Source organism: Heterocephalus glaber, unplaced genomic scaffold, assembly GCF_053883595.1.
Source record: "Heterocephalus glaber isolate CG9 unplaced genomic scaffold, H.glaber_assembly_v1.0 deba00001564, whole genome shotgun sequence".
Lineage (NCBI taxonomy): Eukaryota > Metazoa > Chordata > Mammalia > Rodentia > Bathyergidae > Heterocephalus > Heterocephalus glaber.
In genome coordinates, this window is record NW_028258351.1 from 13,589,786 (window position 1) to 13,616,403 (window position 26,618).

Genomic DNA, 26,618 nt, shown 5'->3' on the forward strand with positions numbered 1-26,618 from the left:
GGAGGAGGCCAGGAAAGAGCCAGGAAAGAAACAGCTGGGGAGGCCCATGGAAAGAGCTTCAAGGAAAGGAAGTCTGCTAGGGCGCCTAGTGTGGGGTGTGGTAGCTCATGGCTGTAATCCTAGTGCTCTGGGAGGCTGTGGCAGCATGGAAAAATTAGTAAGACCTTGTCTCAAATTAAAACATTTAAAAGAAAAGGTAATGGGCCGGGGATTTAGCTCAGTGGTTCCGCCGCCTGCCTCGCAAGCGCAAGGACCTGAGTTCAATCTCTGGTACCAAAAAAAAAAAAAAAAAAAGAAAGAAAGAAAAGGTAGTGGATGTAGGGCTATCTGGTTATGACATCTGTCACCTCATTGATCACCAGCATTGATTTTTCGACTGATCTGGCTGGCTAGGCTGACCAACCTGGATCTGATCTGACTGACCACCCTGGATAGAGGAGGACCGTTTCCTCAGTTAAGGGAATGAGTAGCTGTGCTCCCCTGCTAGAACCTTCAAACAAGCTCTAAAAAAAGGCTAGTAATATAATGGGAAGGACTTGTGTTCAATCCCCAGTACCTCTCAAAAAAAGGAAGTCCTCCATCATGTTGGATGCTGTTAAGAGGTAGCAGGAGATGGAGAAAGGCCAGGAGCTTGGTGAGGAAGAATTCTCTGACCAGGTTGGAGATGTAGCTCAGTAGCACAGTACCTGCCTTGCATACTCAAGTTGCTGGGTTCAATCTCCAACACCACCACTGCCACCAAGGAAAAAAAAAAAAGAGAAATAGGGGAAAAAAGAAGCCAAGCATGGTAGGGCACAACTGTAATCCCAGCACTCAGGAGGCTGAGGCAAGAAGATCACCACAAGTTTGAGGCCAACCTAGGCTACATAGTGAGTTCAAGGTCAATCTGAACTACATAACAAGACTGTCTCAAAAAATAAAAACAATGAAAAAAAAAAGAATTTTCTGACCTACAAGTGTAGTTTCAGAAAAGTAAGGGGAAGGAAGGTTCAGGACTGTCTCCCCAAGTTGGTCATGAAGCAATGGGAATTAACCGCTCCATTTGAAAATTTAGACAATGCCAGGTGTGGTGGTGCACACTTGTAATCCCAGCACAAGGGAGGCTGAGGCAGGAGGATCATGGATTTGAGGCCAGGCTAGACTACAGAGTAAGTTCAGTGCCAGCTGAACTACACAGTGGGATCCTGTCTCAAACAAACAATAACCCAGAAAATTTAAGTAAAGAAAAAAGGCAAGAATTTGGATCACAACAAAGGGATTAAGAGCAATTGAGATGAGAAGAAAGGTAGAATAGAATCATAGAATTGGCAGAGATATCAGAGATTCACTTGTCCAAACCTCCATTCAGTGTAGGAAAGTCTTTCAAAGCACACATGCCCTTAAGGACTTCCTTCTCAAAGACTTCATGTGCACCTCCAGGTGCCTGGCTTTGCCAGGGTGCCAGGGTTCACAGGAGCACAGACCAAACCCAGGCTCTGCCTACTGGGAGCTTGGATGGGGAGATGAACACTAAATAACTAGTCCAGTCTTACAACTCATGTTTTTCGTTTCAGCTTTTACAAATTTATTCAGTCTCTTGTTACAAAGATTGTTTACCAAGAACAGCAGCCTAGGCTCTCTCCTCCTATTTCTCCATCCTCAAAAGAAACCATTTTCACTAATTTTAGCTGATTGTTTTGGCATTTATTTTTAAAACGTATTTCCATATTTGTATATTATTTCTGAGTAATAATTGTGTATCGCTACTTCGTGACTTTTCACTTTTAGGAGTTATCTATTCTTCCACTATAGAAAATGGAACTCTAGCTTCCAATACACAGTCACTGCCACCTCCTATCACGGTGAAGATTTTGGTGAGATTAATAATCAGTGTTTGCTAACTGTAATTGCCCGCAGCAATAGCTCTTTCTTATACAGCACTGACTGCATGTTAGATACTGAGATAAGCACACTATACATCTTTTATTTTATTTTATTTTTTATATTTTTTTTGGTACCAGGGATCGAACTCAGGTCCTTGCACTTGCACAGCAGGCAGCGAAAACACTGAGCTAAATCCCCGGCCCCCACACTATATATCTTAATCCATTTAATCTGTACAATGATCCTATTATTGTCATTCCATTGAACAAATGAGAGTTCCACAAATGAGAGGGACACAGAGAATTCCAGCAACTTCTCCAAGACTACATAGCTAATAAGCAGTAGATCTGGGATTTAAATCCAAGTGGTCTGGTTCTAGGAGTCATTCTCTTAGCCACTTCATTATGTTCCCCATTACAATTATTATTGATGAGTATACTGCATATTAATATAACAAATGATTGCTTTTCCTTTCCTAAACAACTGTTTGCTCAATAACCGTATTTACCTAGTTTTCTATGCATTCATTGCCACTCACTCCTGTTTCTTGAGTAGTTTGTAATTCTCTGTTAAGTGTTCAGACTCTTGGGCCAGGGATGTAGTTCATTGGTACTGCTCCTGCCTGGCAAGCGCAAGGTCCTGAGTTCAATCTCTGGTACCAGAAAAAAAAAAGTGTTCAGACTCTTGAGGTGATCTATCCATATCACCTCTTTCCTAATCACCCCCTCTCCCCCAAAAAGGTCTTTCCCAGCGCCAGCACAGTGCCATGTGCCAGTTTCCCTCTCTGTTTGGTATACAGTTCTCTTCCTGTAATTCTCCTTCAGTACCTTCTTGGGAAGTCCCTTTCTTCCCTTCTGTGTTGAATCTCCTGTTTTCTGTATCCATGGCTTCTTTTAAAAAATTTTTATTGTAATTTTATAAATAAGACAGAAATTGTTAATGGACAGGCATCATCAACTTGACTGACCTTAACTATCTTGTGGAAAAAATATTTTCTATATTCCAGTGATTGTTCATATGCTGGTTAAAAATGTTATCTTGGACCCCTGTTTGTATCCTAAATAATTCTAATTTATACAATCAGCCATTGTATCTTTCAAAAAAGTTAAAAACTAAACAAAAACAATGCCACTTTTCTTCAACTTTTAAGATATGTGCAAGTTTCTTACTGGGATTAGAAGCAGAGAGCTGAAAAAAATATGAGATGGTAATATAAGATAAAAATATCTGTGAGATTAAGGACCCAAATTCAATCCCCAGTACCAAAAAAAAAAAAAAATCTGTGAGACTGTCCATCATTAATATTTTATTGATAGGCAGGTCTCATATAGATGTAACAAAAATACATTTCCAGGGCCGGGGATTTAGCTCAGTGGTTCTGCCGCCTGCCTCACAAGCACAAGGTCCCGAGTTCGATCCCTGGTGCCAAAAAAAAAAAAAACATTTCCAGCCAGTAGTGGTGGTGCATGCCTGTAAACCCAGCACTCAGGAAGCTGAGGCAGGAGGATCACCGTAAGTTCAAGTCCAGCTTGAGAGCTACATAGTGAGTTCAAGGTGAGCCTGAACTACATAGTAAGACCCTGTCTCAAAAAAAAAAAGTAAAAAATACATTTCCAACGGTAAAGTAAAAAACTCAATTGTTCATTTCTTAAATTTCTTTGCCCTTAGTGAGCCACATTAATGTGTCTTACAGTCCATGTGAAAGATCATGACAATGTGTGTTATGTAACATACACTACACTGAAAAGCAAATCAAATAGCAAAAGACCTAACAATTTAGGAAATGCTTCTCAATCCTCTCTTTTCCTGCTTTATTGATCTGGACACAAGTACATACATGCCTGGAAACAAAAGAATTTTGCATTGTTTCTACGGTGATAATAATTAACTTTCCCACCATGAAGAAAAGTGCCCCATGCAGCCCAGGCCAATTACATAGAAATGAGGAGCTGCTATGATAACTGCACTCCTCGGGTCTGTCTGACGTCATCATCGCAAAAGTGGTTATCTCCCCTATAGCACTGATCCAGCCTCTTCCACAGAGGCTCGGGAGTAGACACTGTCGTAAACAGCCTGGTTGCTTTTGTTTCCACAGCATAATTTACTCTAACATTTACAGTGGCATTTTGGGGAGTCATCTATGCCACTGCATGTTCCAGTCAAATGACATCCAAGAGCATCAGTAGATCACCACCCTGACTGTATGTGAGCAAAAGGCTTGGCCTGGCATGAACTCTGGACAATCAATCAGTTGAGGGAAATCTGTCTGTGGCACATTTCATGGAGGAGGGTCCAGGATCGCCCATTTATCTGGTTCTACCCTTTTTCTCATTTTCTCATCCACAATTTCAACTTCTGTGCTATCCTTCAATGCCTCAAAGATGAAATTAAGGCTTGCAGTGAGAGCCTGAACATGGTGGAAACGAGCAATCAGGGAAACAGGCAAGAAACCTTGGTCATCCATCTGTCTCCAAAGAAAGAAGTGTTGTTCCAAATTTTCTATATGAAAATAATTTTCGATTTGTCATTTAATATATTCTTTAAGCAATGCTTCCTCCACATGATACACCTATATGCCTGTCCCATCATCATAGTAAAACATCATTAAATTCCATTCGAAATGACTGATCAGTCCTTCACCATGTTCTCCATAACTGTATATATACTCAAAATTCAGTCAAGGATTTCCTCTGCCTATTACTCTTCCCCATCCTCAGCCTCTTCCTTGGCCTCTAAAGGCACCTCGGATAGTACCACCCTCACTTCTCACACTGGATACTTCATCTTGATCCTCTCTCTCTCTTTTTTTTTTTTTTTTGGTACCAGCAATCAAACTCGGGACCTTGTGCTTGCAAAGCAAGCGGCAGAACCACTGAGTTAAATCCTCGGCCCCCCAAAGTTGTTTTGATACCAGGTGTTTATATGTAACTTCTTCTTCCTCTCTGAGAGAAGAATCTTAATGTTCTGAAGTTTCAATATGATGTTTTTTGATGTGGATCTATTTTTTTCATTGTTCTGGACATTCCATAAACAGTTCAATGTGGCTACACATGTCATTTGGTTTTAAGTCTTTTGTTTTCTTTTTTTCTGTATTGGAGATCAAACCCAGGGCCTATATACTGAGATCCATCCCCAGCTCTTTTATTTTAAGACAGAATCTCCCTAAGTTATTAAATTGCCCAAGCTGGGCTCAAACTCAGTATCCTCCCTCAGCCTCTCAGAGTACTGGGGTAACAGGCATGTGCCACCACATCTGGCATTTGAGTCATTTCATTTCATTATTTCATTGATGATTTCCTTCCTTTTCTTTTCTGTTTTCTCTTTCTAGGTCTCCCATTATTTTGCTGTTGGGTCTCTTAGACTGATCCTATGAGTCTTTCAGTTTTTCTTTTCTATCTCTAGCATTTTATGCTCCTTCTGGGAGACTTCCTCAACTTTATTTTCCATTCTTCTATGAAATTTTTTTTTTTTGGGGTACTGGGGATCAAACTTGGGTCCTTGCGCTTGCGCAGCAGGCGGCAAAACCACTGAGCTAAATCCCCAGCCCTCTTCTATGAATTTTTTATTTCCAACATCAGACTCTTAATTTCCAAGCACTCCTTTTAGTTCTTTCTTAATGTTTCTTTTGGTGGTATCGTGTTCTGTTATCATAGTTACAGCACATTCCCTTGTCTCTCTGAGGAACATAAGAGCTTTTTTGATGTTTTATCCTCCATGCATGATTTATGATTTTCTGTTTTTCTTTTTTCTATATATTTCTTATTAAAGATTTTCCTCAAATGCCCATAATTATTAAATTAGAGTTGCAATGCACTAATTGTGGGGGAGTTATGGAAGTTTCTTTAGAGAAAGAAATCTTGGGAATGAACCCTGAATAATGAAAATACGTAAGGCAAAAAGAGTGGAGTAGGTAGAGGGGAGCCAAAAAGATGGGAGTGGGGGAGAATGGATGCCCACTGGGGGTTTGGCCCTGTCCACCTGAGGTTCTGTGAAAGGAAGGAGCATGTGGTGTGTTTAATAAATTGAATAAAATCACAAAGAATGAAGCAGAAATGGGGCATAGTGGCACATGCTAGGGGTAGTGATGCAGGCACTCAATAGTCTGATTATGTCTGTGAACATACCTTTCAGGCAATTATTATACCTTTCCCAGGTCTAGTTTTTTGTTTTGTTTTTTTGGTACCAGGAATCGAACTCAGGCTTTTGTGCCTGTGAGGCAGGCAACGGCACCACTGAGCTAAATACCTGGCATCCAGGTCAATAGTTTTATTGTAGGAGTCAGATTCTTTGTCTAATGACTAATAAACTGGCTAGAAAACAGTGGCTAGCAGGCATGGTGGCACACGCCTGTAATTACAGCACACAGGAGGCTGAAGCAGAGGATTGATGTGATTTTGAGGCCAGCCTAGGCTACATAGGGAGTTCAAGGGCCGCCTGGACTACATAGGAAGACTCCATTAAAAAGAAAAAAGATAGTGACTGTGCATCCCAGCTACTTGGGAGGCTGAATCAGGAGAACCACAAGTTCAAGCCCAGCCTGGTCAGTTTAGTGAGATCCTGTCTCAAAATATAAAATAAAAAGGGTTAGGGATGTAGTTCAATGGTAGAGCATCCCTGAGTTCATTTTTTTGAACTGAAGGTGGGGGAGTGAAACAGAAAGTACCACAATAGGGGGCAGCCCACTTTCCAGTCCTCCTTCAGTTTCTCTGAGACAGAAGTTGTCTTTCTCTCAATAAAATTTTCCTACTTGGAAAAAACAAAAAAAGAGAAAGTACCACAATAGACAAGGGGAAGTCATTTGGAACCCTACAGGCCATGTAACGAATTTTTTCTTAAGAAGAAGGAGAAGTCACTGACCAGATGGTGTACAGCAGAGAAACGACATTTTAGCAATCACATACTGGCTACCACGTGAAACAAAGTTATGAGGCCATCATTAGGTCACCTAGGCTAGATGATGTTGACTCAGGCCAGGATGGTCCAGCAGAGATGGAGAGGAATGGATGAATGTAAAAGCCATTCTGCACTTGGTGATTAAGTTGCCTGTGTGTGTATGGGGTAGAGATGGGTGGTATGATTTGAGGGTAATCCCCATGTTTCTGTCTTTCACAGTGAGTCTATTGTAGTTCTGCACACAGCCTGGGAGAATACTGGCAAGTGCAGGTTTGGGAGGAAAGATCCTAAGACAGGTACTGGACAACTCCCCAGAAGTTAAAATGCAACCTGCCAATCCTCTATATGTTGTCTGTTCATTCTCAGGTTCTGGGTTCCCTTTTTTTTTTTTTTTGGTATCGGGGATCGAACTCGAGTCCTTGCGCTTGCAAGGCAGGCAGCGGAAACACTGAGCTAAATCCCTGGCCCCCCCTTTTTTTAAAATTTGAGACAGGATCTCACTGTATAGTTTAGGCTGGCCTTGAATTCACTATGTTTTTTTGTTGTTGTTGTTGTCGGGGTTTTTTGGGGTTTTTTTGTTGTTATTTTTGGTACCGGGGATCAAACTCAGGACCTTGCGCTTGCAGGGCAGATGTGGTGCCACTGAGCTAAATCCTCGGCCCTGTTGTCATTTTAAAAAATTCACTATGTACCCCAGGCTGTCCTTCAACTCTCAGTGATCCTTTTGCCTCAGCCTTCTGAGTGTTGGGATTACAGGTGTGTGCCACCATGGCCACCATGTCTGGCTTCTTTTTTCTTTTCTTTTTTTTTTTTGTACTGGGGATTGAGCTCAGGACCTTGTGCTTTCGAGGCAGGAGTGATGCCACTGAGCTAAATGCCTGGCCCTTCTTTTGCTTTTTTGAGACAGGATTTGACTATGTAGTCCAGGCTGGTTTTGAACTTACTATATAGCCCACACTGGCCTCAAATTCATTATATATTCTTTTAAAAAAGTTTTTAAACTTTTTATTTGTTAAAATAATCATATCTGTATATGTGAAATGATTTTTACCATAGTGAAATTCATTGATTGTGACCCTTGGCATCTTGTGGGACCCAGGACCCTGGCTGGAAAGTCTTCCCAGTGCTGGTGGGTGTAGCTGAGGATATGGAGCAGAGCTGCGCCCTTGAACTTGAGTCTGCACTGGTAGAAGCAAGAGTTCTTCATTGTTTTCTCTCTCTCGCTCTCTTTTTTTTTTTTTTGCTGTACTGGGGATCAAACTCATAACCTTGCATTTCTGAGGCAGGCGCAGTGCCACTGAGCTAAATCCCCCTCCACTGGTCTCTTTAATAAGGTGCTTTACTTCTTCATAAAAATTTTTTACTGGGCCAGGGATTTAGCTCAGTGGTTTCACCACCTGCTGTGCAAGCACAAGGACCCCAGTTCAATTTCTTTTTTTTTCCTTTTTAGGGCTGAGGATTTAGCTTAGTGGTTCCACCACCTGCCTCGCAAGCACAAGGTCCTGAGTTCGCTCCTTGATACCGAAAAAAATTTTTTTTTGCTTTTTACCTTCTTTTTCTTTTTCTTTTGGTACCAGGGATTGAACTCTGGTCCTTGCACTTGTGCAGCAGGTGGTGAAACCATTGAGCTAAATCCCCAGGCTGCTTTTTATCTTCATTTATTCTCTGTACTTTTCATTCTTTAGTATTTCCTCCATGGTAGGTGGAGTATTTCTTTTTCTTCTAATCCCAGCTTCCCACTTTGTTGGGATGTCACCTACTTCATAGTCTATTTCATTTTTCTTTGCTGCTTCTAGAATCCTTTTCTCTTGAATAGTTTGTCCTCTCCAGGATGTGTACCATGGGATACAGTACTATTTGTTCCTGAGCTGGTCTGTGCCCACCTGCTCCTTCAACTCCTTTGACAGCATTCTGTAGGAGGCAAGGAATAAACCCTGAGGCCAACCCATGCTCGCCCCTTGGTTCCCAGAGTGAGTGAACATCATATTGTTCCCTCAGCCTACAGACTGCTGAGATTACAGGGTGCACCACCACACTTAGCTAGACTATGGGTCTTTGAATGACCTGTCTCTATATCCATCTTTTCTGGTTTCCCTCGATGGATGACTTCTATTTCCCAATTTTCCACTTTGACATAGTCCTGATTGCAGGCTCCCTGAGGCCAAGTATCTGACTCATTAACTCACTATTATATCTTGTCCTATACGCTTGAGACATAGTAGGTCCTTTATAAATATTAGTTGAAAGGAGAATAAGGAAAAGTAAAGTGTACTGGTGATACTTGGAAGCACAGAACAAAATAAATCTTGCTTAGATCACAGTATTGACAGTTTCACTTGACATTCTGTAAAAATTTTTAAAATCAAGTATTATAACTTTTAAATCATTTCAAATGGTATTTTATACTAAAACAGAGAAAGATTTTGAAGCAAAATGCAAAGTGCATATTAATTTTAAAGATTCAATATATATCAAGGAAATGCTAATACATTTGCTTTAGACCATTCCCTGCTTTCCTCCCCCACTTCCCCAGGGCCCCAGCATCCTACTTACGATTGCTATGGGTTAGGGAGAACAGTTGGATTCATAATCTTATCATAAGATTTGGCATTGGTGCTGGGTATGGTGGTGTACACCTGTTATCCCAGCACTGAGGAGGCTGAGGCAGGATGATTGCTGCAAGTTTATGGTCAGCCTGGGCTACATAGTGAATTCAAGACCAGCCTGAACTGTATAGGGAGATCCTGTCTCAAAAAACAGACAAACAGGGCCGGGAATATAGCTCAGTGGCACTGTGACTGCCTTGAAAGCACAAGGTCCTAAATTCAATCCCGGTACCACAAACAAACAAACAAAAAGATTTGGGGCTGGAGAAGGAAGGTCTGGATGGAGCTGGGGAAAATTTTGTTTAGACAAACTGCTAAGGAGAAGGGGGTGGCAGTACTGTCCTGGATCAGGATCAGGATTTGTGGCACTCCAGTTCTGTGGGCTTCTCTGTCCTCCTTGACTTTGGATCTGTGGGAGGGAGAGTCACCATGCAAGTCTGTCAGCTCCCGGGATTAGCAATGGTAACCAATGAAGGTCAGAGAGATGAAAGAGTTCTCTCAAGGGCATGGGCAGTCAGGCCAGAGTGGGAGGAGAAAAGCTTACTACCCTAAGAAATTGCTAACTGTCCCTGGGACATCAGACACTATCCCAGGGTCTGTGTTTTTGGTGGTGGTAGGCTGGAAGCCCTGTCCAGGGACTTTCTTGTGCTACATGAATGACCTGTTATTCTTCTACTTCTAAAGTCCACATGCCTTGGATTCTTATCTCTGCAGAAAGCGCTCCCTTAGTCTGAGTGACACTTCTGTGTACAAGTCCTGCAGAAGGTATAGCCAGTGAAGTGGTGTCTTTTGCCAGATAAGAGAGGCAGGTTCTGGTCTGTAATACCAAGTTAAGTTAAGTGCTGTTCATATCTGTGCAGGAAAGCTGAAATGAACCTCTGCCTGCACAGTTACTGCTTTCTTGAAAAGTGCAGAAATCAATACTTGGTGAATAGAAGTCTGGCCTTTAAACCTCCTGACTTATAAATACTACTTCAGAGGCTATTTAGCTGACTTGATTGATCTTTAGTTGTCAGTGGGCTCCTACAGTTCCACCTTGACATTTCTCTACTCATCAGCCTTTCTATGAACATAGAGACAAGCTAGGCTATGTGAAGGTGTTGTGAACCAAATTAAAGATTTGGATTCTAATTCTGGCTGGGCAGCAAACAACCCACATGTGCTAGGATAAGTCATGTAACTTCTCTAAGTGTCACTTCTCTGCAAAATGAAATAATAAGACTGGATAACCCTTTTTATTTTTGTTGTGGGCACTGGGGATTGAAACCAGGACCTTTGTGCTGAGCTACAATCCCTATTCCTTTTATATTTTTGAGATGGGGTCTTGCTAATTTGCTAAATCGCTCAGCCTCCTGGAATGCTGGGATTCCAGGTGTGTGCCACCAAGCCCAGCTTGACTGGGTGGTCTTGAAACTTATTTGTTATCGGGAAATTTTTCAACTCATACCCACTTAAGCAATTCTGAGAAGTGTTTGTTGTTGCTGTCGTTGTTGTTGTTATCTTGAAACAGAGTTTCGCTATGCAGTCAGGCTGAATTTGAACTCATTATGTAGCCTAGGCTGGCCTTGAACTCACACTGATCCTTTTGCCTCAGCCTTCCGAGAGCTGGGATCACAGGCATGCACCACCAATGGTGGCATGCTGTCATTGTTATTGTGTTGTTTTGTTCTTTCTGAATTGAGATTCTCTTTTCCAGGGTCCCAAATGACCATTATCCTTTGATTTAATTCATCTTTATCTCATTCACACTCTAGTTGATTCTACTCCCATTTACTCAATTATAATCACAATTCAGATAATCTACTTAAAGTTTGCTGGAAATCTCTGTCCATCTTGTGAGTTCTCTTTTTCTATGGTAGCTTCATGCTCAGGAAGTTTCTCTTGCATCCTAGCTTGGCAAGTTCAGCATACACAGAGCACATTTTAGTCAAAAGTCCTAGCACAATGGGCAGGTGTGGTGGTGCTCACCTGTAATCCCATCATTCAGGGGGCTAAGTCAGGAGGATTGCTATGAGTTCCAGGCCAACCTAGACTACATAGAGAGACCCTGTCACAACAAAACAAAACAAAACAAAAAAAAGCCAGGCATGCCTGTAATCCTAGCACTCAAGAGGCTGAGGCAGGAGGACTGCTTCAAGTTCAAGGCCAGCCTGAGCTACAAAGTGAGTTCAAGGCCAGCCTGAACTATATAGCAAGACCCTGTCTCAAAAAAACCAAAAAAAAAAAAAAAAAAAAAATCAAGTCCTAGCAGAATTCAGGCATAGTGGTGCATACCTATAATCCCAGCATTCGGGAGCCTGAGGCAGGAGGAGTTTAGGCCCTATGACTAAGTAGGCAGATAAGCCTAACTACTCAATCTCTCTAGCCTCTCTTTTCTTTTTCATATAAAATTGATGGGTGAATCTCTGTTGTGTGGGATTAAATGGGATAATGTATAAAAGGTGCTTGGCATGTGGGAGGAGCACAACAAAAATTCAACCAGGGATGCTGTGCTTTTAGTTAATGATGCCAAGAAAACATTTCATCTCAGCACAGGTACTTCCCTTTCATTGTCTTTTGCAGAATGAGGACTATCAGTTTTTTAGCCTGGCAAGTGTAGATTTTGTTTATACATGACAAAATTTTGACTATTCAGTTATCAATATTTCTGTTTCAGTTTCTTATTAAATCAGGATTAATTTGGCCAAAAGAGTTTTTGGTGTGTTGTACTGGGGGTTGAACCCAGGACATTTAGAGCCTTTGCATAGTACTAAGTTACATCCTCAACCCTTTTTTGAGATAAGGCCTTACAAAGTTGCTAAATTGCCCAAGTTGGTCTTGAACTTGCAATCCTCCTGCTTCAGCCTTCTGGAGTTCTGGAATTACAGGTGTACATCACCATACCTGGCTGATTCTTTTGGTTTCATGGCCCTGTTACTAACCATGTGCTTTACCATTAAGATACTCCGGCTCCATGAAAATCATTCTAAACTGTCTGAATTAGTTTTCTTGCTCTAAGTCCATGCTATTGAATACATTTGGTTTGCTTTTTTTTTTTTTTCCTGGTATCAGGGATTGACCACCTCAGGACCTTGGGCTTGTGAGGCAGCCACGGTGCCACTGAGCTAAATCCCTGGCCCATTGGTTTGCTTTTTGACAACAGAGGATCTTAGAACACTTTAGGACTTTGTAGGTCAAAGAGTCAGTCCTAAGAGGAAACCTTCCCATGGCAAAGCTTCCACAACCCAACCTTGTATTTCACATTAGGATAGCATATGATTTTTTTTTTTTTTGGTACTGGGGATTGAACTTGGGTCCTCGCATTTGCAGAGCAGGCGGCACCACTGAGCTAAATCCCCGGCCCCAAGAATGATTTTTTTTTTTTCAGTACCAGGGATGGAACTCGGACCTTGCGCTTGCAAGGCATGTGGCAGAACCACTGAGCTAAATCCCCAGCCCTAGCATTTGATTTTGTTCTTGTTTTTTGGTACTGGGGATCAAACTCAGGACCTTGCACTTGCAAGGCAGGCGGTGGTACTACTGAGCTAAATCTCTGGCCCTGTTGTTTTGAGACAGGGTCTCACTATGTAGTTCAAGCCAGTCTTGAGATCACTATATAGTCCAGGCTGGCCTCGAACTCATGTTGATCCTCCTGCCTCTGCCTCCCAAGTGCTAGAATTACAGGCATGTACCTCCATGTCCAGCAGGACACCATTTGAGCCAGGACAAATAACTCAAAGCAAGAACATTCACAAGGGACTGATGCAATTATTTAAATGCATAACAATTTATTAATTTATAATAAGGATAGTGTTCTGAGAACATAAAATATCGATGTTCCCTATCTAGGAAAGCCCCTCCCCTCTGCTAGAAGGTGAAGAATTTCTCAGCAAGTAGCTTGGTAGGCATGGGATCAGTCTTGCAGACCACTTTACCAGGCCATGGTAAGGTCTGACAAACACTGCCCTGGTGTGGGATCCCAAACTCTTCAAGTGTCCATTTGGGACCTGGTCACCCCCAGTGGGTAATCTTACCCTTTCTGTATGCATTTTACTGGGTGAACCACAAAAACAGCCACATTTTCCTAATGCCCAAATTCTTGGTCATTCCTCATAGATACTATCAAGTATCTCTGTCTTTGTGTTATGCACTGCAGATGCTTGTCTTTCTGACTGTCTCCAACTCAACATACCCCCGCCTTCTCAGTGGATCTTTCCATTGGGGGCCTCCTGCTCTCTGCTCTCCTGCTTCCCAGCTCCTCTGACTTCTCCCACTCCGCTCTGCTCTTAGTGTGCTAATCTGAAGATCTGGCACCATCCTCTCCACCACTCCTGAGCCAGCTTGCCCCTCCTAGTCCCTCACTCTCACTCTTCCACTGTCTAGACTAGCTACACCTTCCGCCCTTGGGGCTCCTCTCTGTGGGCCTTTATTCCTATTTTCCTTGTCCTCTTTGTTTATGAACATTCTACCAGTTCTACAACTTAGGCTCCTCTCAGCATCTGTAACAGTATTTTTCAGTATCTCTGGCAATGCTTCTCCTGCTGGCCCTCAATCTCTGTGCCTCAGTCTCCTCTATGCAATTAATTCTTCTCTCTTTCTCCCATCCAAGTACTAACCAGGCCCGACCCTGCTTAGCTTCCGAGATCAGACGAGATCAGGGTGGTATGGCCGTAGACTCTTCTTTCTATCCACCCTCAATCTCTGTATATCTGTCTCTATCATCCTCTTTGTCTTCGTCTCCCTCAGTTTCTTAGCAGTATTTTAAAAAACTCTTCCTGTCACTTGCTTTGGCTCATGTATCTTTTCCATGGAAAATTAAGGGGTTTTTTTCTCCATTGTTTAGAATAGCAACTTAACTGCTCTACACTTTCTGTAACTTGGGTATTCTGAATGAGAAGGGAGGGGTCTTGTGCAATAAAAGAAAAATGCAGCAGAAACAGCAGAGGAGGAAGGAAAGCTTTTGAATGAGTCCCAGAAGAGGGTCAGCCATTCCTTTACCTTTCTGCAGCCAAGGGGAGCCTCCTGTCACCTGCTGTACCCCTGCCCTCACTCTTCCATAAAACCTGAGGCTGAGAAAACCCTACACTGGGGACCTAGATTGGGTGCTTGAGTCCCTTCTATGCCTTCAGTGCTGTTTTAAGAAGATAGACCTAGGGCTAGGGATTTAGCTCAGTGGCACTGTGCCTGCCTCACAAGAGCAAGGTCCTGAGTTCAAGCCCCAGAACAACAACAACAAAAAGAAGACAGACTTAGCCCCATGACCATTCAAAGAAGAATCTATATTTTCTTTGGAAAGGTTCAAAGATATAAAAAAAATTAAAAGGCTGGACACATTAGGACTAGTATTAAATAAACTCAATACCTGTAGTGCAGCTTTGGGAACCAGAAATAACAGCAGCAATTGCAATGACCTATGTTCTTCTGTCACTTGGCAACTGTCATGCCCATCTCTACTGGTAACAGATCGTATCTCTTGTGCTCTCCCTTCCACTGCCAAAATCTGGTCGTAAGTTAGGTTTCTTTCCCCTCTGGTCCTGCCCCCTCCATGCCAGATCTCTCTGATCCTCATTTGTCCCTGTGCTGGAGCAAAGGGTTTCTGTTACCACGGGCAGTTTCATTCAGCTTCACACCTCCAGCTACTCTTTTTTTTTTTTTTTTTAGACAGGGTCCTGCTATGTAGATGAGGCTGGCCTTGAGCTCACTAATTTTTTTTTTTTTTGGTACTAGGGATTGAACTTGGGACCTTTCGCTTACGAGGCAGGCAGGTGGCAGAACCACTGAGCTAAATCCCCAGCCCTCTTGATTTCTTTTTCTAGAAAGGGTGATTACATGATGATAGATTTTAGTGACTAGTAATCCAGGTTCCCAGCCAGCCACCAATGTCAGCATGTCTTCTTAGATCCTAAGAAAGGGGAAGGAGGAGAGGACCTGAAATACTGATAATCTAGTCCAGCCATTAAACCCATGAGAGACTGCATAGCAAAGACCACTGTCTCCTAGTCTACTTCCATAGGGCCGGCAGAAGAGAAGCCTGCCACTTCTCTCTAGTTTTTCAAGTTCAGAGTGGAATTATCCCTGGTAATGGGCTCACAATCACAACATGTCCTGGTCCCCCTGGTCTCCCTGTGTTCAAGGATGGGCGGGTGGGGCCGAGGCTGAAGAATATCACCCATCAGAATTTGGACACCTGTTCTAATGCTTATGGCACCCACAGTGAACAGCCCAGTTCCATCAAGAATGATCAGAGCAAGAGGTATCTGATGGTGTTGTTGGAGCATCCATAGACTCATCTATCCCAGTGGTACCAGGCAGAAGAGGACCAGAGTGGCCAGGGTGACATAGCTGGTCACCTTGAAGGCCAGGGAGGGGATCTGGTAAGAAGTCAGCAGCAGGATCCACAGGTCCAAGCAGATAGAGTTCACCTCCACCAGCAGACACACCATGGATAAGCCCACATAATGGCCAGACTGTAAAGTGAAGCTGAGGCAGCACACCACCTAGAGACAAGGGTCAAAGTCAGAAGACCTTCCATGACATGCACTTATCCTGTACCAATTTCTCAGTCTGTATTCAAGGAGTTCCTAAGAATTTTGTAAGACTACCTTCAGAAACTGAACTTCATGTTAACTTTTGTGTGTGTGTGTGTGTGTGTGTGTGTGTGTGTGTGTGTGTGTGTGTGTTTTGAGACAGGGTCTCCTGTATAATCCAGGCTGGCCCTGAAGTCTCTATGTACCCCAAGCTGGCTTGGAACTCTGAATCTTCCTGTCTCAAGTGCTGTGGTTACAGGCATGTGCCACCATATTCAATTATTATCTTGCCCCAGGAGTTCTCAACACTGGGCTTCTTTGCAACCATGGGGCTTTTGCAATCTTGTCTGGCAACACTAGGGCTGTATTTTTGCACAGTACCTCCCAACTTCCATTCCTGGGTTTCGTGTTCCATCCCCACATCCTATGCCAGGGCTTTTCCTTCTCAGAAAAGATCTTTATTCAATGTTTCTGTGATCAGCTAGACATTTGTGGGGGAGCCAGGCCCCTGCCCAGACTCCCAGCTGTGGCCAGCCGTCCAAACCCCTCCTTCAGCCTCAGATTGGGAGGATCAGGCATCAGAGTCAGAGAATCTGTAGAAAGTCAGAGGATAGAAAACTGAAGAGAGATGGGTGTGGTGGCACATGCCTATAATCCCAGCACTGGGAAGCTGAGGTAGGAGGATTGCTGGGCTACACAGTGAGTTCAAGGCCAGCCTGAACTATATAGCGAGATCCTGTCTCAAACAAACAAATAAGCAAACCAACCAACCAAAAAACCTCAAACAAACAAAAAAGAAATCTGAAGAGAGGCTGGGGACCCCAGGTTGGGCATGCCTTCATTCCTTGGCCTTTCCTTTGGAATCTCACCACCAGATGGTGACAGAGAATGTCCCAAGCCTGGCCCAAGGTTTGGTTCCACAGTAGATCAGCTCCGTCAGCCTGGAAATACCCTGTGGACACATGGGAAGGGGTGTTAGGCTTCCCCAGAGCCGGTAAGAGAGGAGCTCCAGCCTTGTTTTTCTCACCTCTTTAGTTTGCCTCAGGAAAATGCCAGTCACATTTAATTCCTGTGGAAGTGGGGAAAGGAGTCCTGGAATTCCAGATCTAAGATTGCCCTCACTGACCCATCCTTCCCTGCAGACTTACCCACACACACTGCCACCAGGACCAGGGCCCAAAATGGGTGGCCATGAACTGGGTCTGTGGCCATTTGAGGATACAGCAACACCCTGGGACAGATAGGGAAGTTGGGGTCAGTCTCTGCATAATCCCGACCCACTCACTCTGTGGTTGTGTACGCCCTCCCACCCAATCACACTTGACTCCAGTCTCAGACTCTGAAGGTCTCCTTTAGGTTCCAAAAGTGCCAGCCAGTCTTCCAACCTTAGCCTTCCAAGCCCCTTGTCCTCATTGCAATGCCTCTCCAACCCACAAGCTCCCTACCCCAGCAGCGCCTCAACCCCGGTGACCAGGCTGTGCATCAGCGAGACACAGCGGTTCCGCCACTTCCAGCGGTCCTGAGCGGTTGATCCTGGAGTGGGCAGCAGCTTCATCCCCCAGTGCAGAACCCGGAACACAGAGAAGGAGGTCACTGGTCGCCAGCAGCTCCGTGGGTGCCATGGCCTGGGGGCCAGCTAGGTTCCTGATCCGTCCTTTGGCTCCAAACCCTCAGCCGACACCCCCACCCCCACCCCCCGTAGAATCGGAGATTTGTTTTCCGCGCAGGGCTGGATCCTTAGGCACCCTCGCCCGACTCGCCTTCTGAATTTGCTCTTTCTTGGGCTTGTCCACACCCCCATCCCTCAGCTGGGCAGTGATTGGAGCAGCACTGGGGCCACCGCCCATGGAGCCACAACAACCAATCGCGTCTTGCCCCTACTGGGGAGAGCTGTTTGGGGGGTCCTGGGCACCACCAAGCTGTGCAACCCAGGGATCCTTCTGGGATGTCAGTAGGGATTTTCTCCAACGCCACGTGTCCCAAATTCGTTGGAATTCCAGATGTGGGAACTCCAAAGATGGTCCCTAGTCTAATCTCACCTGACACTTCTGGGGCCCTGCCCCACTAACTTTCACCTTCTCTCCCCTAGTTCCTCATCTCTCACCTACTGGATATCTCTCACGCTTGCCCTTGAAACCCTGAAGGTATTAGCTGGAGCAATTTACCCTCCTGGCCTGAGCCTAGCCAACGCAGGGCCTCACCTTTCACTCTCAGCTGTGGGGTCGCCTCACTTCTTGGAGACACCTGTCTGCCTTCCAAGGTTTCCAGGCCGTTGACACATTGTACCAAACCTATAATTCCAGTAGTCCTGCTTCCTTACATAGCACCTCCCAAAAGGAACAGCAACTCCCATTTTGGAGAAGCAACCAACCAGGAGACACCTCTGCCCCCCCAACACATGACACCTTAGGAGGAAGGGCAGGAAAAAGAGAAGCAACTTACCAGTAGTCTTGAAAAAGCACTCCCTCTCTCAGCAGTTTGTACCTGTTGGGTGGGTCAAATATCTCCTCCAATATGAGGACAAGAAGTAATACAGGGTCACCTCAAGTTTGGGGCAGAGTCAGAAGAGAAAACAAAGACCTTTAGTGTTTTCAGCAGCACGATTGTTAGAATTCTAGAATTTAAATTCTCCCTGATCCTTCATACCCGAAGAATGGCAGGTTTTTACTGTTTTCCTTCCTTCTTACTCCACTCCATAACTCTTTAGTTGGCTGACAACCAGCAAGTCAAAGAGCTGCTTTCTGAATATTGAAGGTGGATTCTGCCTATTCCTAATGAAGTTCATAACTCTTTGGTCTTGGCGGCAGAAGTGAGATAAAGGGAATATTGTTTGGAAAACACTGTATTAAGCAATACACATTGTGACACTGCTATGGTTCTAAGGCCTACCATCTTCAGAAGTCTACCTATGGTAAATGTGGCTATCCTGCCAAGCACAAGATAAAGTATAACTGGAGTGCCAAGGGTAAAAGATGAAATAACATCAGGATTGGGTGAATGAGGATTGTGTATTACTGATTCAGGCCTGGGTTCTGTGAAGGAATGACACCTAAGCCCAAGAGAGCGGCTGTGGCAACATTCAGTTCATCTTGAGAATTTCAAAGGATTAGTCACAATAAATGTTTCAGTTTTAAAAGGGAGAAGGGGTGAAGTTCATAGGGTTGGGGATGTAGCCAGTGGTAGAGCACTTGTTTAGCATGAGTGAGAACCTGTGTTTGATCCCTAGCACCAAATCAAACCAAACCAAAAACGAGAAGTCTTGGTTAGCATCCCAATCAAACATTCTCACCAAGGGCTAGGTGCATCCCTTCCTTCTATAGCCACTTATCCAAAGGATTAAAAAATTACACTGATCTTTTATATTTTATTTATTGTATAGGATCAATATACAATCAATGTAGAAAATTTGGAAATTACAGAAAAACTAAAGCAGGAAACTACAATTGTTTTATTTCACCATCCAAAGGTAACCATAATGACATTTTTTAGTACATCTTCAGTTTGTTTTAAAATCTGTTCTGTCTACACAAGTATACACCATACTTTTAAAACAAATTGTTTAAAACTAGGTAACAGAATACACACTATTTTTATAACCTCTTTTTTTGTGGGGGGGGGGTACCAGGGATCGAACTCGGGTCCTTGTGCTTGCGAAGCAGGCGGCAGAACCACTGAGCTAAATCCCCGGCCCCTTTTTATAACCTTTTTAATATTCAAAGAACAATTTTCTTTCCAGTCAAATGTTCATCTCTATGGCTGTGCAGTACTCCACCATCTGGATGGATATACAATAATTTGCTTAAGCAATCCCCTATTGCAAATTTTCATTACAGCAGAAAAGGAATGAATTCCCAATCAAACAGTTGTTTTCCATTTTTCTCTATTGTAATCCTGGAATAAATATTTTATAACTAATTTAATTTTTAAAGATAAATTGCCAAACATAGAATTACTAGGTCAAAGGACATGGAACCTTTTAGGGTATTTAATACATATTATTGAACTTCCATCCAGGAAGGCTGTACCAATTTATAGTCTCATACACAATATATGGTAGTGCTCTTTTGTCAACAATGGGTCTTATTTATTTCTGTTATAGGCTGCTAAGGGAGACATCAGTGATATTTGGCTTCTTTTAATTACTAATGAAGAATATGGTTTGTTTAATGGTTTTAACCATTTGAGTTTTTAAAAATGAATTTCCTGTGCATGTCCTGTCACATCTGGTTCATGCTCTTTAAGGCTGCTCATATAAAAATAACAGAGTAGGTAGGGAAGAGGTAGGAGGAGGGTGAAAGCTGTTAGACACTTCACTCTGGTCTCACATCCCCAAGGGAGGCAGTACTGGAGAGAAATAGTGAGTGAAGCAGCAGATCACAGGAAGCTTGTTCTTGATGGGGGCTGGCTGTTCTCCCTCTTCCTGGAGTGCTCCAGGCCTTTATGGGCCCCTTTCGTGCATGCCCAGAGAGGGCCCTGTGCTCTCCAGGCCTGGTCCTTCATTGGTCTTCTGCCTGGGTCTGTGCTGCTAGGCTGCCTTCCTCATCTCTGCTCCATGAAGGGTGAAGATAGCAGAGCCACATACTCAGGGCTGGAGAGACTCACTGTGGCCAGTGAAGCAATGAGGGGAAGAAAGGATGGAGGCAATATCCAAGGACAGAGCAATCTTTGTTGCAACTATGAGTAGGGTTCATCTACCCACCTCCCTCTACCACAGTCCCACAACCATCCTACCCTTCAGCTTGGGCTGCAGTGAGGCTGGGCTCAATGATCTACTCTCCTCTATGTCTTTCAGTTTCTTATAAGTGGAGAATAAGATAGAGCTCCCTGCACATCTCCTCCCACCAAAGAGAACAGCTTCCTGTAGCCCCTGAACTTGATCACCATTTATGGCTGTTGGAATTTTTTTTTTTATACTGGGGACTGAACTTGGGACCTTGTGCTTTCGAGGCAGGCACCAGAACCACTGAGCTAAATCCCCAGCCCTTGGCCACCATTTATTAGGGAGACTGGCCCAAGACTGAACTATACCAGATCAAGTATGAGAATGATCAGAAGCTGGAGGTGGTTTACACTGCCTGGTGTCCAAAAAGGGGGTCACAGTCTACAAAGTATCTCCCCTGGTTGCCAAAAGAGAGAATTTCCTGCCTGCATAGGCCTGAGACAAGTCTCACACACTACCCTGGAAACCAAAGCAGAGAAGAAACAGCAATGGCAGCCACAACACTACCAGAGGTGATAGTACAACTTTGGGTGGCAGGCCTCTTGCATTGGTCTAACCCTAGCCCCTCCTTCCAACTGCTCCTCCCCAACCCCATCAACTTATGTGAAAAGCTGTTCCCACCCACAAGAGAAGGAACCTAGCTCTGAGTCAGCATAGATGGACTTCTGATTCCCTCCTGTATACTCACAGGTGGATAGAGAGGTGTAAGGGTCCCCTATAGGTAAGTACCTGCCTATCGCTTCTCGGCCTTTTGGCTAAGAGCAAGTGTAGGTAAGTACCCCTAAATCTAGAATCTAGAGTATTCTTAAGTTTAAGAAAATACAGGAAAAGGAAAAAGCACGTGATGACTACTCAGAGTGGAGTTTCAGTGCTATTTTTCCCCTGAAGACTTATTTTTGGACCTCACCTGGAAAAGCTTGTAGGAGAGAATCAGAGATAGGGAAGGTCAATGAGAAAATCTAGGTAAAGGAGTAGACAGACTTTCCTTCTGTTTTTTCCTATTGCCACACAAAGACCAACTAACCTTGGGTAGTCTTTGCCACCTCTTCCCCAATTCAGCCAGTGTCTCTAGTCTAAAACTGCTCTCTTGCTGGACCAATCTGGGTGAAGCTTCTTCAACTGAGAAGAGTTCCCTTTCCCAAAAGCTGTCATCACCTCTGCCTTTGGACCTTCCCAGTCCCAGTTCTGTCACCTTCCAGATGATAGAGAAAGCAGCTCTTCCTCCTCTTCCTCCTCGAAGTCAGGGGCAGAGGGCAACAGTTCTTCAACTGGCAGCTTTAGCTGGGTCAGGACATAAAGCTTGCCACTGAAGAACTACTGCGGCTCAGCCAGGTGAGGATACGGGAGGCACGAGCTCCTAAAAGGAAAAGGAAGAAAAATGGGAAAGCTCTGAACAGGGCTGTCTAAGCTCTGATAGACTTTCAACCTTCTAATGAGGAGTTCTTGGCTTTGCCCTGGTACCTCAGCTCAGTGAGAAGTAAGAGCAGCTCTAAACTTCCCTTATCCCTCTTTACCTATAGGAAACTAAAGAGACCTTTAGCAACCCACCAGATGCTTCAGCATTCTGGGAGGGCAGGGCCTAAGATCCTGGACACACCCCACCAATAACTATTAGGTGAGAAGTTGGACCTCAGGTTCAGAACTGAGTCTAGTGATCAGCCCAACTGACTTGGTCCCAGAGAATTCAGCTGGAAAAAGAACTGGGTGGGGGTGGGGGGCAGGGGCTAAATTGAGGAATAGTGTGGAAGGGGGTGGTTTAGAGTTTGGAAGTTCAGCAGAGGCTCTGGGGACTCTGAGGGAGAGGACAGCAAACCCAAGGCTGGAGGGGAGGGAGGTATGGGCAGGGTGGCTGGGCAGCTTCCTCAGGACTCTCAGATGCCAGGCATTCCACTTGCACATTCCGGGTACATCTGGTATGAATTCCAGGCTGTCTGCCGGCCCCTCCATGTCTGAACTTTGTTCCAAGTTCTAAGCCCCGCCCCCAACAGTTCCAACGCATGAATCAGCAGGAAAAGCCAGGCCCTGTAGCAAGGCCCGGGAAGGGGGCTGGGGGTGTGGCAGGCTTGAGGCCTCTGAGGTGGGGAGGGTGGGTTTACCATGACACTCTGATCATGGGCATGGCCCGTACCAGACTGACGGGTCAAGGCGATTTTGCCTTGAGATTTCTATATACCCAGGGCATAAAGATTAGGGTCGGGGTAGGGGTTTTCAAATTCTGAAAGCCTTTTGGGAGGCATAAACTTTGTAGTGGCTGTCTCTTCCCTCTCCTATGTGACAGTCCAACTCTATTCAACTCCCCTCTGAGATGACTCGGTTCAGTCCACAGGATTCAGCGGTTGCTGAGAGTCTGTGCCAAGCAGGTGCCCTTGGGTGCAGGGCGGGGTGGGGCCAGGGCACTGACCCTCTGACCAGCCGCTCCATCAACCCTCTGGCACCTTGACAGCTTCTCGCCCAGTATGACAGCCAGGATGACAGGCCAGATGAGTTGAAGGCTGGAACTAGGGCCAGAGGGAGGTGGGGGCGATAGCCTAGCTGAGGCCATGGGGAGGGGCCAAGAGTTGGCCGGGAGGTGGGGAGAGAGGGAGCCCAGCGATGACTAACCCAGGCGCCCCACCCAGCCGGCCGGCTTCCCAGGCGGTCGGGCCCTGGCCTGGGCTAGGGGCCTCAGGACCAGACAGGCTAGGAGGTGCAAAGGTGACCTTCTCTTCACCCAAGACGGCCAGTCAGGCGGGGGGGGGGGCGGTTAAGAGTTTCCAGGCTCTCCTCCTGTTTGTTTCCTCCTCCCATCCCCCCACCCAACCGCGGTGAAACCCTAACCTTTGGGTTGCATACGGCACCAGCACTGCCGCCCCCTACTCCCTTCCCCTCCCCCCTTACATAACATCCTTGAAGGGAACGAGAGGAGGGGCCGGCCCACCCAGTGACCCCTTCCCTGCCAGGGAATTGAACTGGCCATGACCCGGTGCGTGCCGGTAGAGGAAAGCACCTCCTCGCTACGTGCTCGTCCAGATCCTCTCCAACCTAGACGGTGGGCTCCAGCATCCCCGGACCAGAGGGCAGCAGGGTTAGCCGCCCCCGGCCCCCCGGCTCCTATTCCTTTCAACTACTCCGTCAGACCTTCCACCACGACTCTCATCTCGGACTTTTTCTTTAAACCTCCTGATATACAACTACAGCAGGTCCAGTCCGTTATCCCCGGGAGCGCCCCTGCCCCGCCGCCCCCTCTCCCCTCCCCCGGAAGGGCAGGGTGTGGCCGCCAGGACCCCACTTTCCTCTATTACCCCGTTACCACGATTCCCCCCTATATGACCGGGTCCCTAGATCACACCCACCTGGTGCTAGGTGTGGGGGCTGCTGAAGGTAGGGGAGCAAACCACTCCGTCCGCTCTCCATGGCCGGCGGAGCTGTCTCTTACCAGCGCCCAGCACACACCGGCTCCAGTCTCCGATCAGCTGGCGGCGTCGTGACGCACAAGCCGTGATCAAACTGCCCAGGGCCAATCACCGCCCACTGCTGGGCTACGTGACCACACCCACTCGGGGGCGCCCGTACTTCTCCTTGGTCCCGCCCCCCCAGTCATCTCGGCTTGATCGGCAAGGAGGCCACCCCTTCGCCCAGCGGAGCTGCAGTAAGCCACGCCTACCACCTCGCGAGCTAGCCAATAGATGAAAAGGTGTGGCCCCGCCCTCCGCCTAAGGGACTTGCTTAGAAGAGCGCTACGTCAAACTAGAGCTAAAGAGCAGAAGGAAGTAGAGGAGTGTGTATTTGCAGTGCTGTCTGGTCTATGTAGTTCTCCACTTGACATTCTCGTTCCCAGAATGCAACGCGCTCTGTGAGTTGGCATTTTTAAACTGATAGAAAAATCCATCCTGGCGAAGTCCTCAAAGGGCTACAGCCCTTCCTTTTCGGAGCCGTGAGAGCTTCTTTTAAACAACCCCAAGAATGATTCGCTGGCCTCTGCAGGAGGTTATAGCTCTCTAAAGAAAGGTGGAGCAGGCGAAGCAGCAGGAATGAGCAGAGCTGAAGACTGAAATCAGTCTCCGGGGCAGCAGAGACTTTCGTAGAACTCTCAAGGGCTCTTGGAGGAGAGAGGATTGCTTACCTCGCCCAGCCCCAGCTGGAGATATCTAGTCCACCCCTCCTGGGGAGCCCTTTCTAACCAGAGGAGCCTTTTCTTGTAAATGTCTTGTCCCGGTCGCGGAAGAGCCCCAGAATCTCTCAAAGAGCTTCTTCCTGGGAAGGCTACAGGTCAGAAATTAGGGAATGGAAAAGAAAAAAGAAAAACAAAGTAGGGGATGGGCCGTGCCAAAGTGCCACTGGCCAGAAACTCCAAATCTTTGATTAGTCTCCATTCTGTCCCGCCCTCCAAAGCTGTTCACTGACTCCGGACTACTTAGGGAAGAGATTTCGAAAGTGGAGACCAATGAGGAAGCTGTTCCTTCCCCCAGGGGCGAATCAGAGTCTAGAGGGCGGGGGATGGGCAAAAACTGAAATGAACCCAGTGACTTGGCAAAAGTTGATGAATTGCTTACTTAAAGGGGCAAGCCTGGAACCCAGTCCGCTTCATCACTTGCCCACCACCGCCATCACCAAAGAGGAACACGTGGATAGGGATCCATATCTTTTCCATAAGCTACATATTGAGGGTGAGGGTAACTGAATCCTAGAGATGACCTTCGTGGGATAGCTGCTTCTGTGTTAAATACAGGCTCCAGCAGGTGATTGCTATGATTCCTCACAACTCCAGAGTTCCGCCTGTGTTTAGAACACTGTGCCTTTAAGGAGACTTCCTGCCTTCAGCCCCAGTAACAGCTGATTGTTGGAAAGTGTGAGCTCAGGGAACAAATCAGCTATTACCACATCCTCCTCCTAGTCCCCTTATCCACCCAACACGGGTGGTGAGCAAAGGAAGGAAATGGAACCCCAAATATGGGGTAAATAATTCTATGATCTTTTCCCCATCATAGCCTCCCCCCATCTGAGTTAGTTCTTCAGGTTCTGAGCTTGGAATGAGAGGTATTTCCTGTCAGCACTGTCAGCTCAGACCCACCCTCTTGGTCTAGTGGGGAGGCCACTATTGGGAGTCCCTGAATGCTGGCTGGCTGGATGTGTGGGTGCTCCAGTAGGGTACTGGGGACAGCACGGGGACGCTGAGGTCCAGACCTAGGGGAAACAAAAGGTTGTGGAAAGCAAGCCTTAGGGTCAGAACCCTGCTTCCCGGGCCAGCTGCTCACTACTCTCTCCTGAGGTTGCACTATTCTGTTCCAGACAGGGACCTACTGAGAGGACTCTCCTGGCTTTGCCCATTCAGTCCCCTCCTAACTTCTTGGATGCCACCTGGTTCCCTGGCTGCTCCATTCTTTTACTTTCAGTGGTACCCTCTGCTCCCTCCCGCCCCCAACAGCAAGGGTGCTGATGTAGAGCTGCCATGGGACCGCAGCTGAAACACTCTGGGTCCCAGCTTTGGCTGGGAAGTCCTACGGAAAGACCCAAGTAAATATTTTCCCCAACCCTGAGCTGGGAGTCAGGGTCATGCCAGGACAAACTTAGTATGAAGTCCCAGGACTGACTTGGCAAGGTTGGGAGAAACTGAGCAGGGTCTTGGCCAAGCTTGGAAGAAAGAAATCTCACCAGCTGCCCCATTCTCTATTATCCTTAGTTTAGCAATCCCATCCCCTTTCTACTCAGGGCCCTTGGAGTGGGCATTTTACATTGTTGTTCTGCTCCTTAAGCTTTTCCCACCCGTTCCAGGTCAAAAGCATAGGCTATGACTGGGATTTCTCAACTTCAGCACTGTTGACATTTTGAGCCAGATAATTCATTGGTATGTGCACAGGGGAGCTATGCACAACAGGAAGTTTAATACCATCCCTGGTCTCCAACCCAGGTGTCAATGACAACCTGAAGTTGTGACAACCCAAAGTGCATCCAGACATTACTAAATGTCCTCTAGAAGCCAAAATCAACCCCAGTTGAGAGAACCCCTGAGTTGGGCAAACTTGAATTCAAATTCCAACTCCTGGGCTGGGG

The 26,618-nt window shown here is 45.8% G+C and overlaps 1 protein-coding gene and 3 pseudogenes across 1 annotated transcript; 1 reads left to right on the plus strand and 3 right to left on the minus strand.

Moving 5' to 3' along the window:
• Nucleotides 1-4,042: 4,042 nt before the first annotated feature.
• Nucleotides 4,043-6,680, minus strand: LOC101725719 (la-related protein 1B pseudogene; annotated as a pseudogene).
• Nucleotides 6,681-7,818: 1,138 nt separating this feature from the next.
• Nucleotides 7,819-8,705, minus strand: LOC101726076 (NADH dehydrogenase [ubiquinone] 1 alpha subcomplex assembly factor 2-like; annotated as a pseudogene).
• A 5,896-nt stretch (nucleotides 8,706-14,601) lies between these two features.
• Nucleotides 14,602-25,322, minus strand: Tlcd2 (TLC domain containing 2). The gene is given in 6 exon segments (XM_004857142.3): nucleotides 14,602-15,838; nucleotides 16,738-16,820; nucleotides 17,017-17,099; nucleotides 17,314-17,459; nucleotides 17,461-21,945; nucleotides 23,921-25,322. Coding segments are annotated over 5 exon segments (795 nt in total). The 5' UTR covers nucleotides 17,491-21,945; nucleotides 23,921-25,322; the 3' UTR covers nucleotides 14,602-15,385.
• On the plus strand, nucleotides 17,714-18,961 carry LOC147823851 (large ribosomal subunit protein eL37-like; annotated as a pseudogene).
• Nucleotides 25,323-26,618: the final 1,296 nt, after the last annotated feature.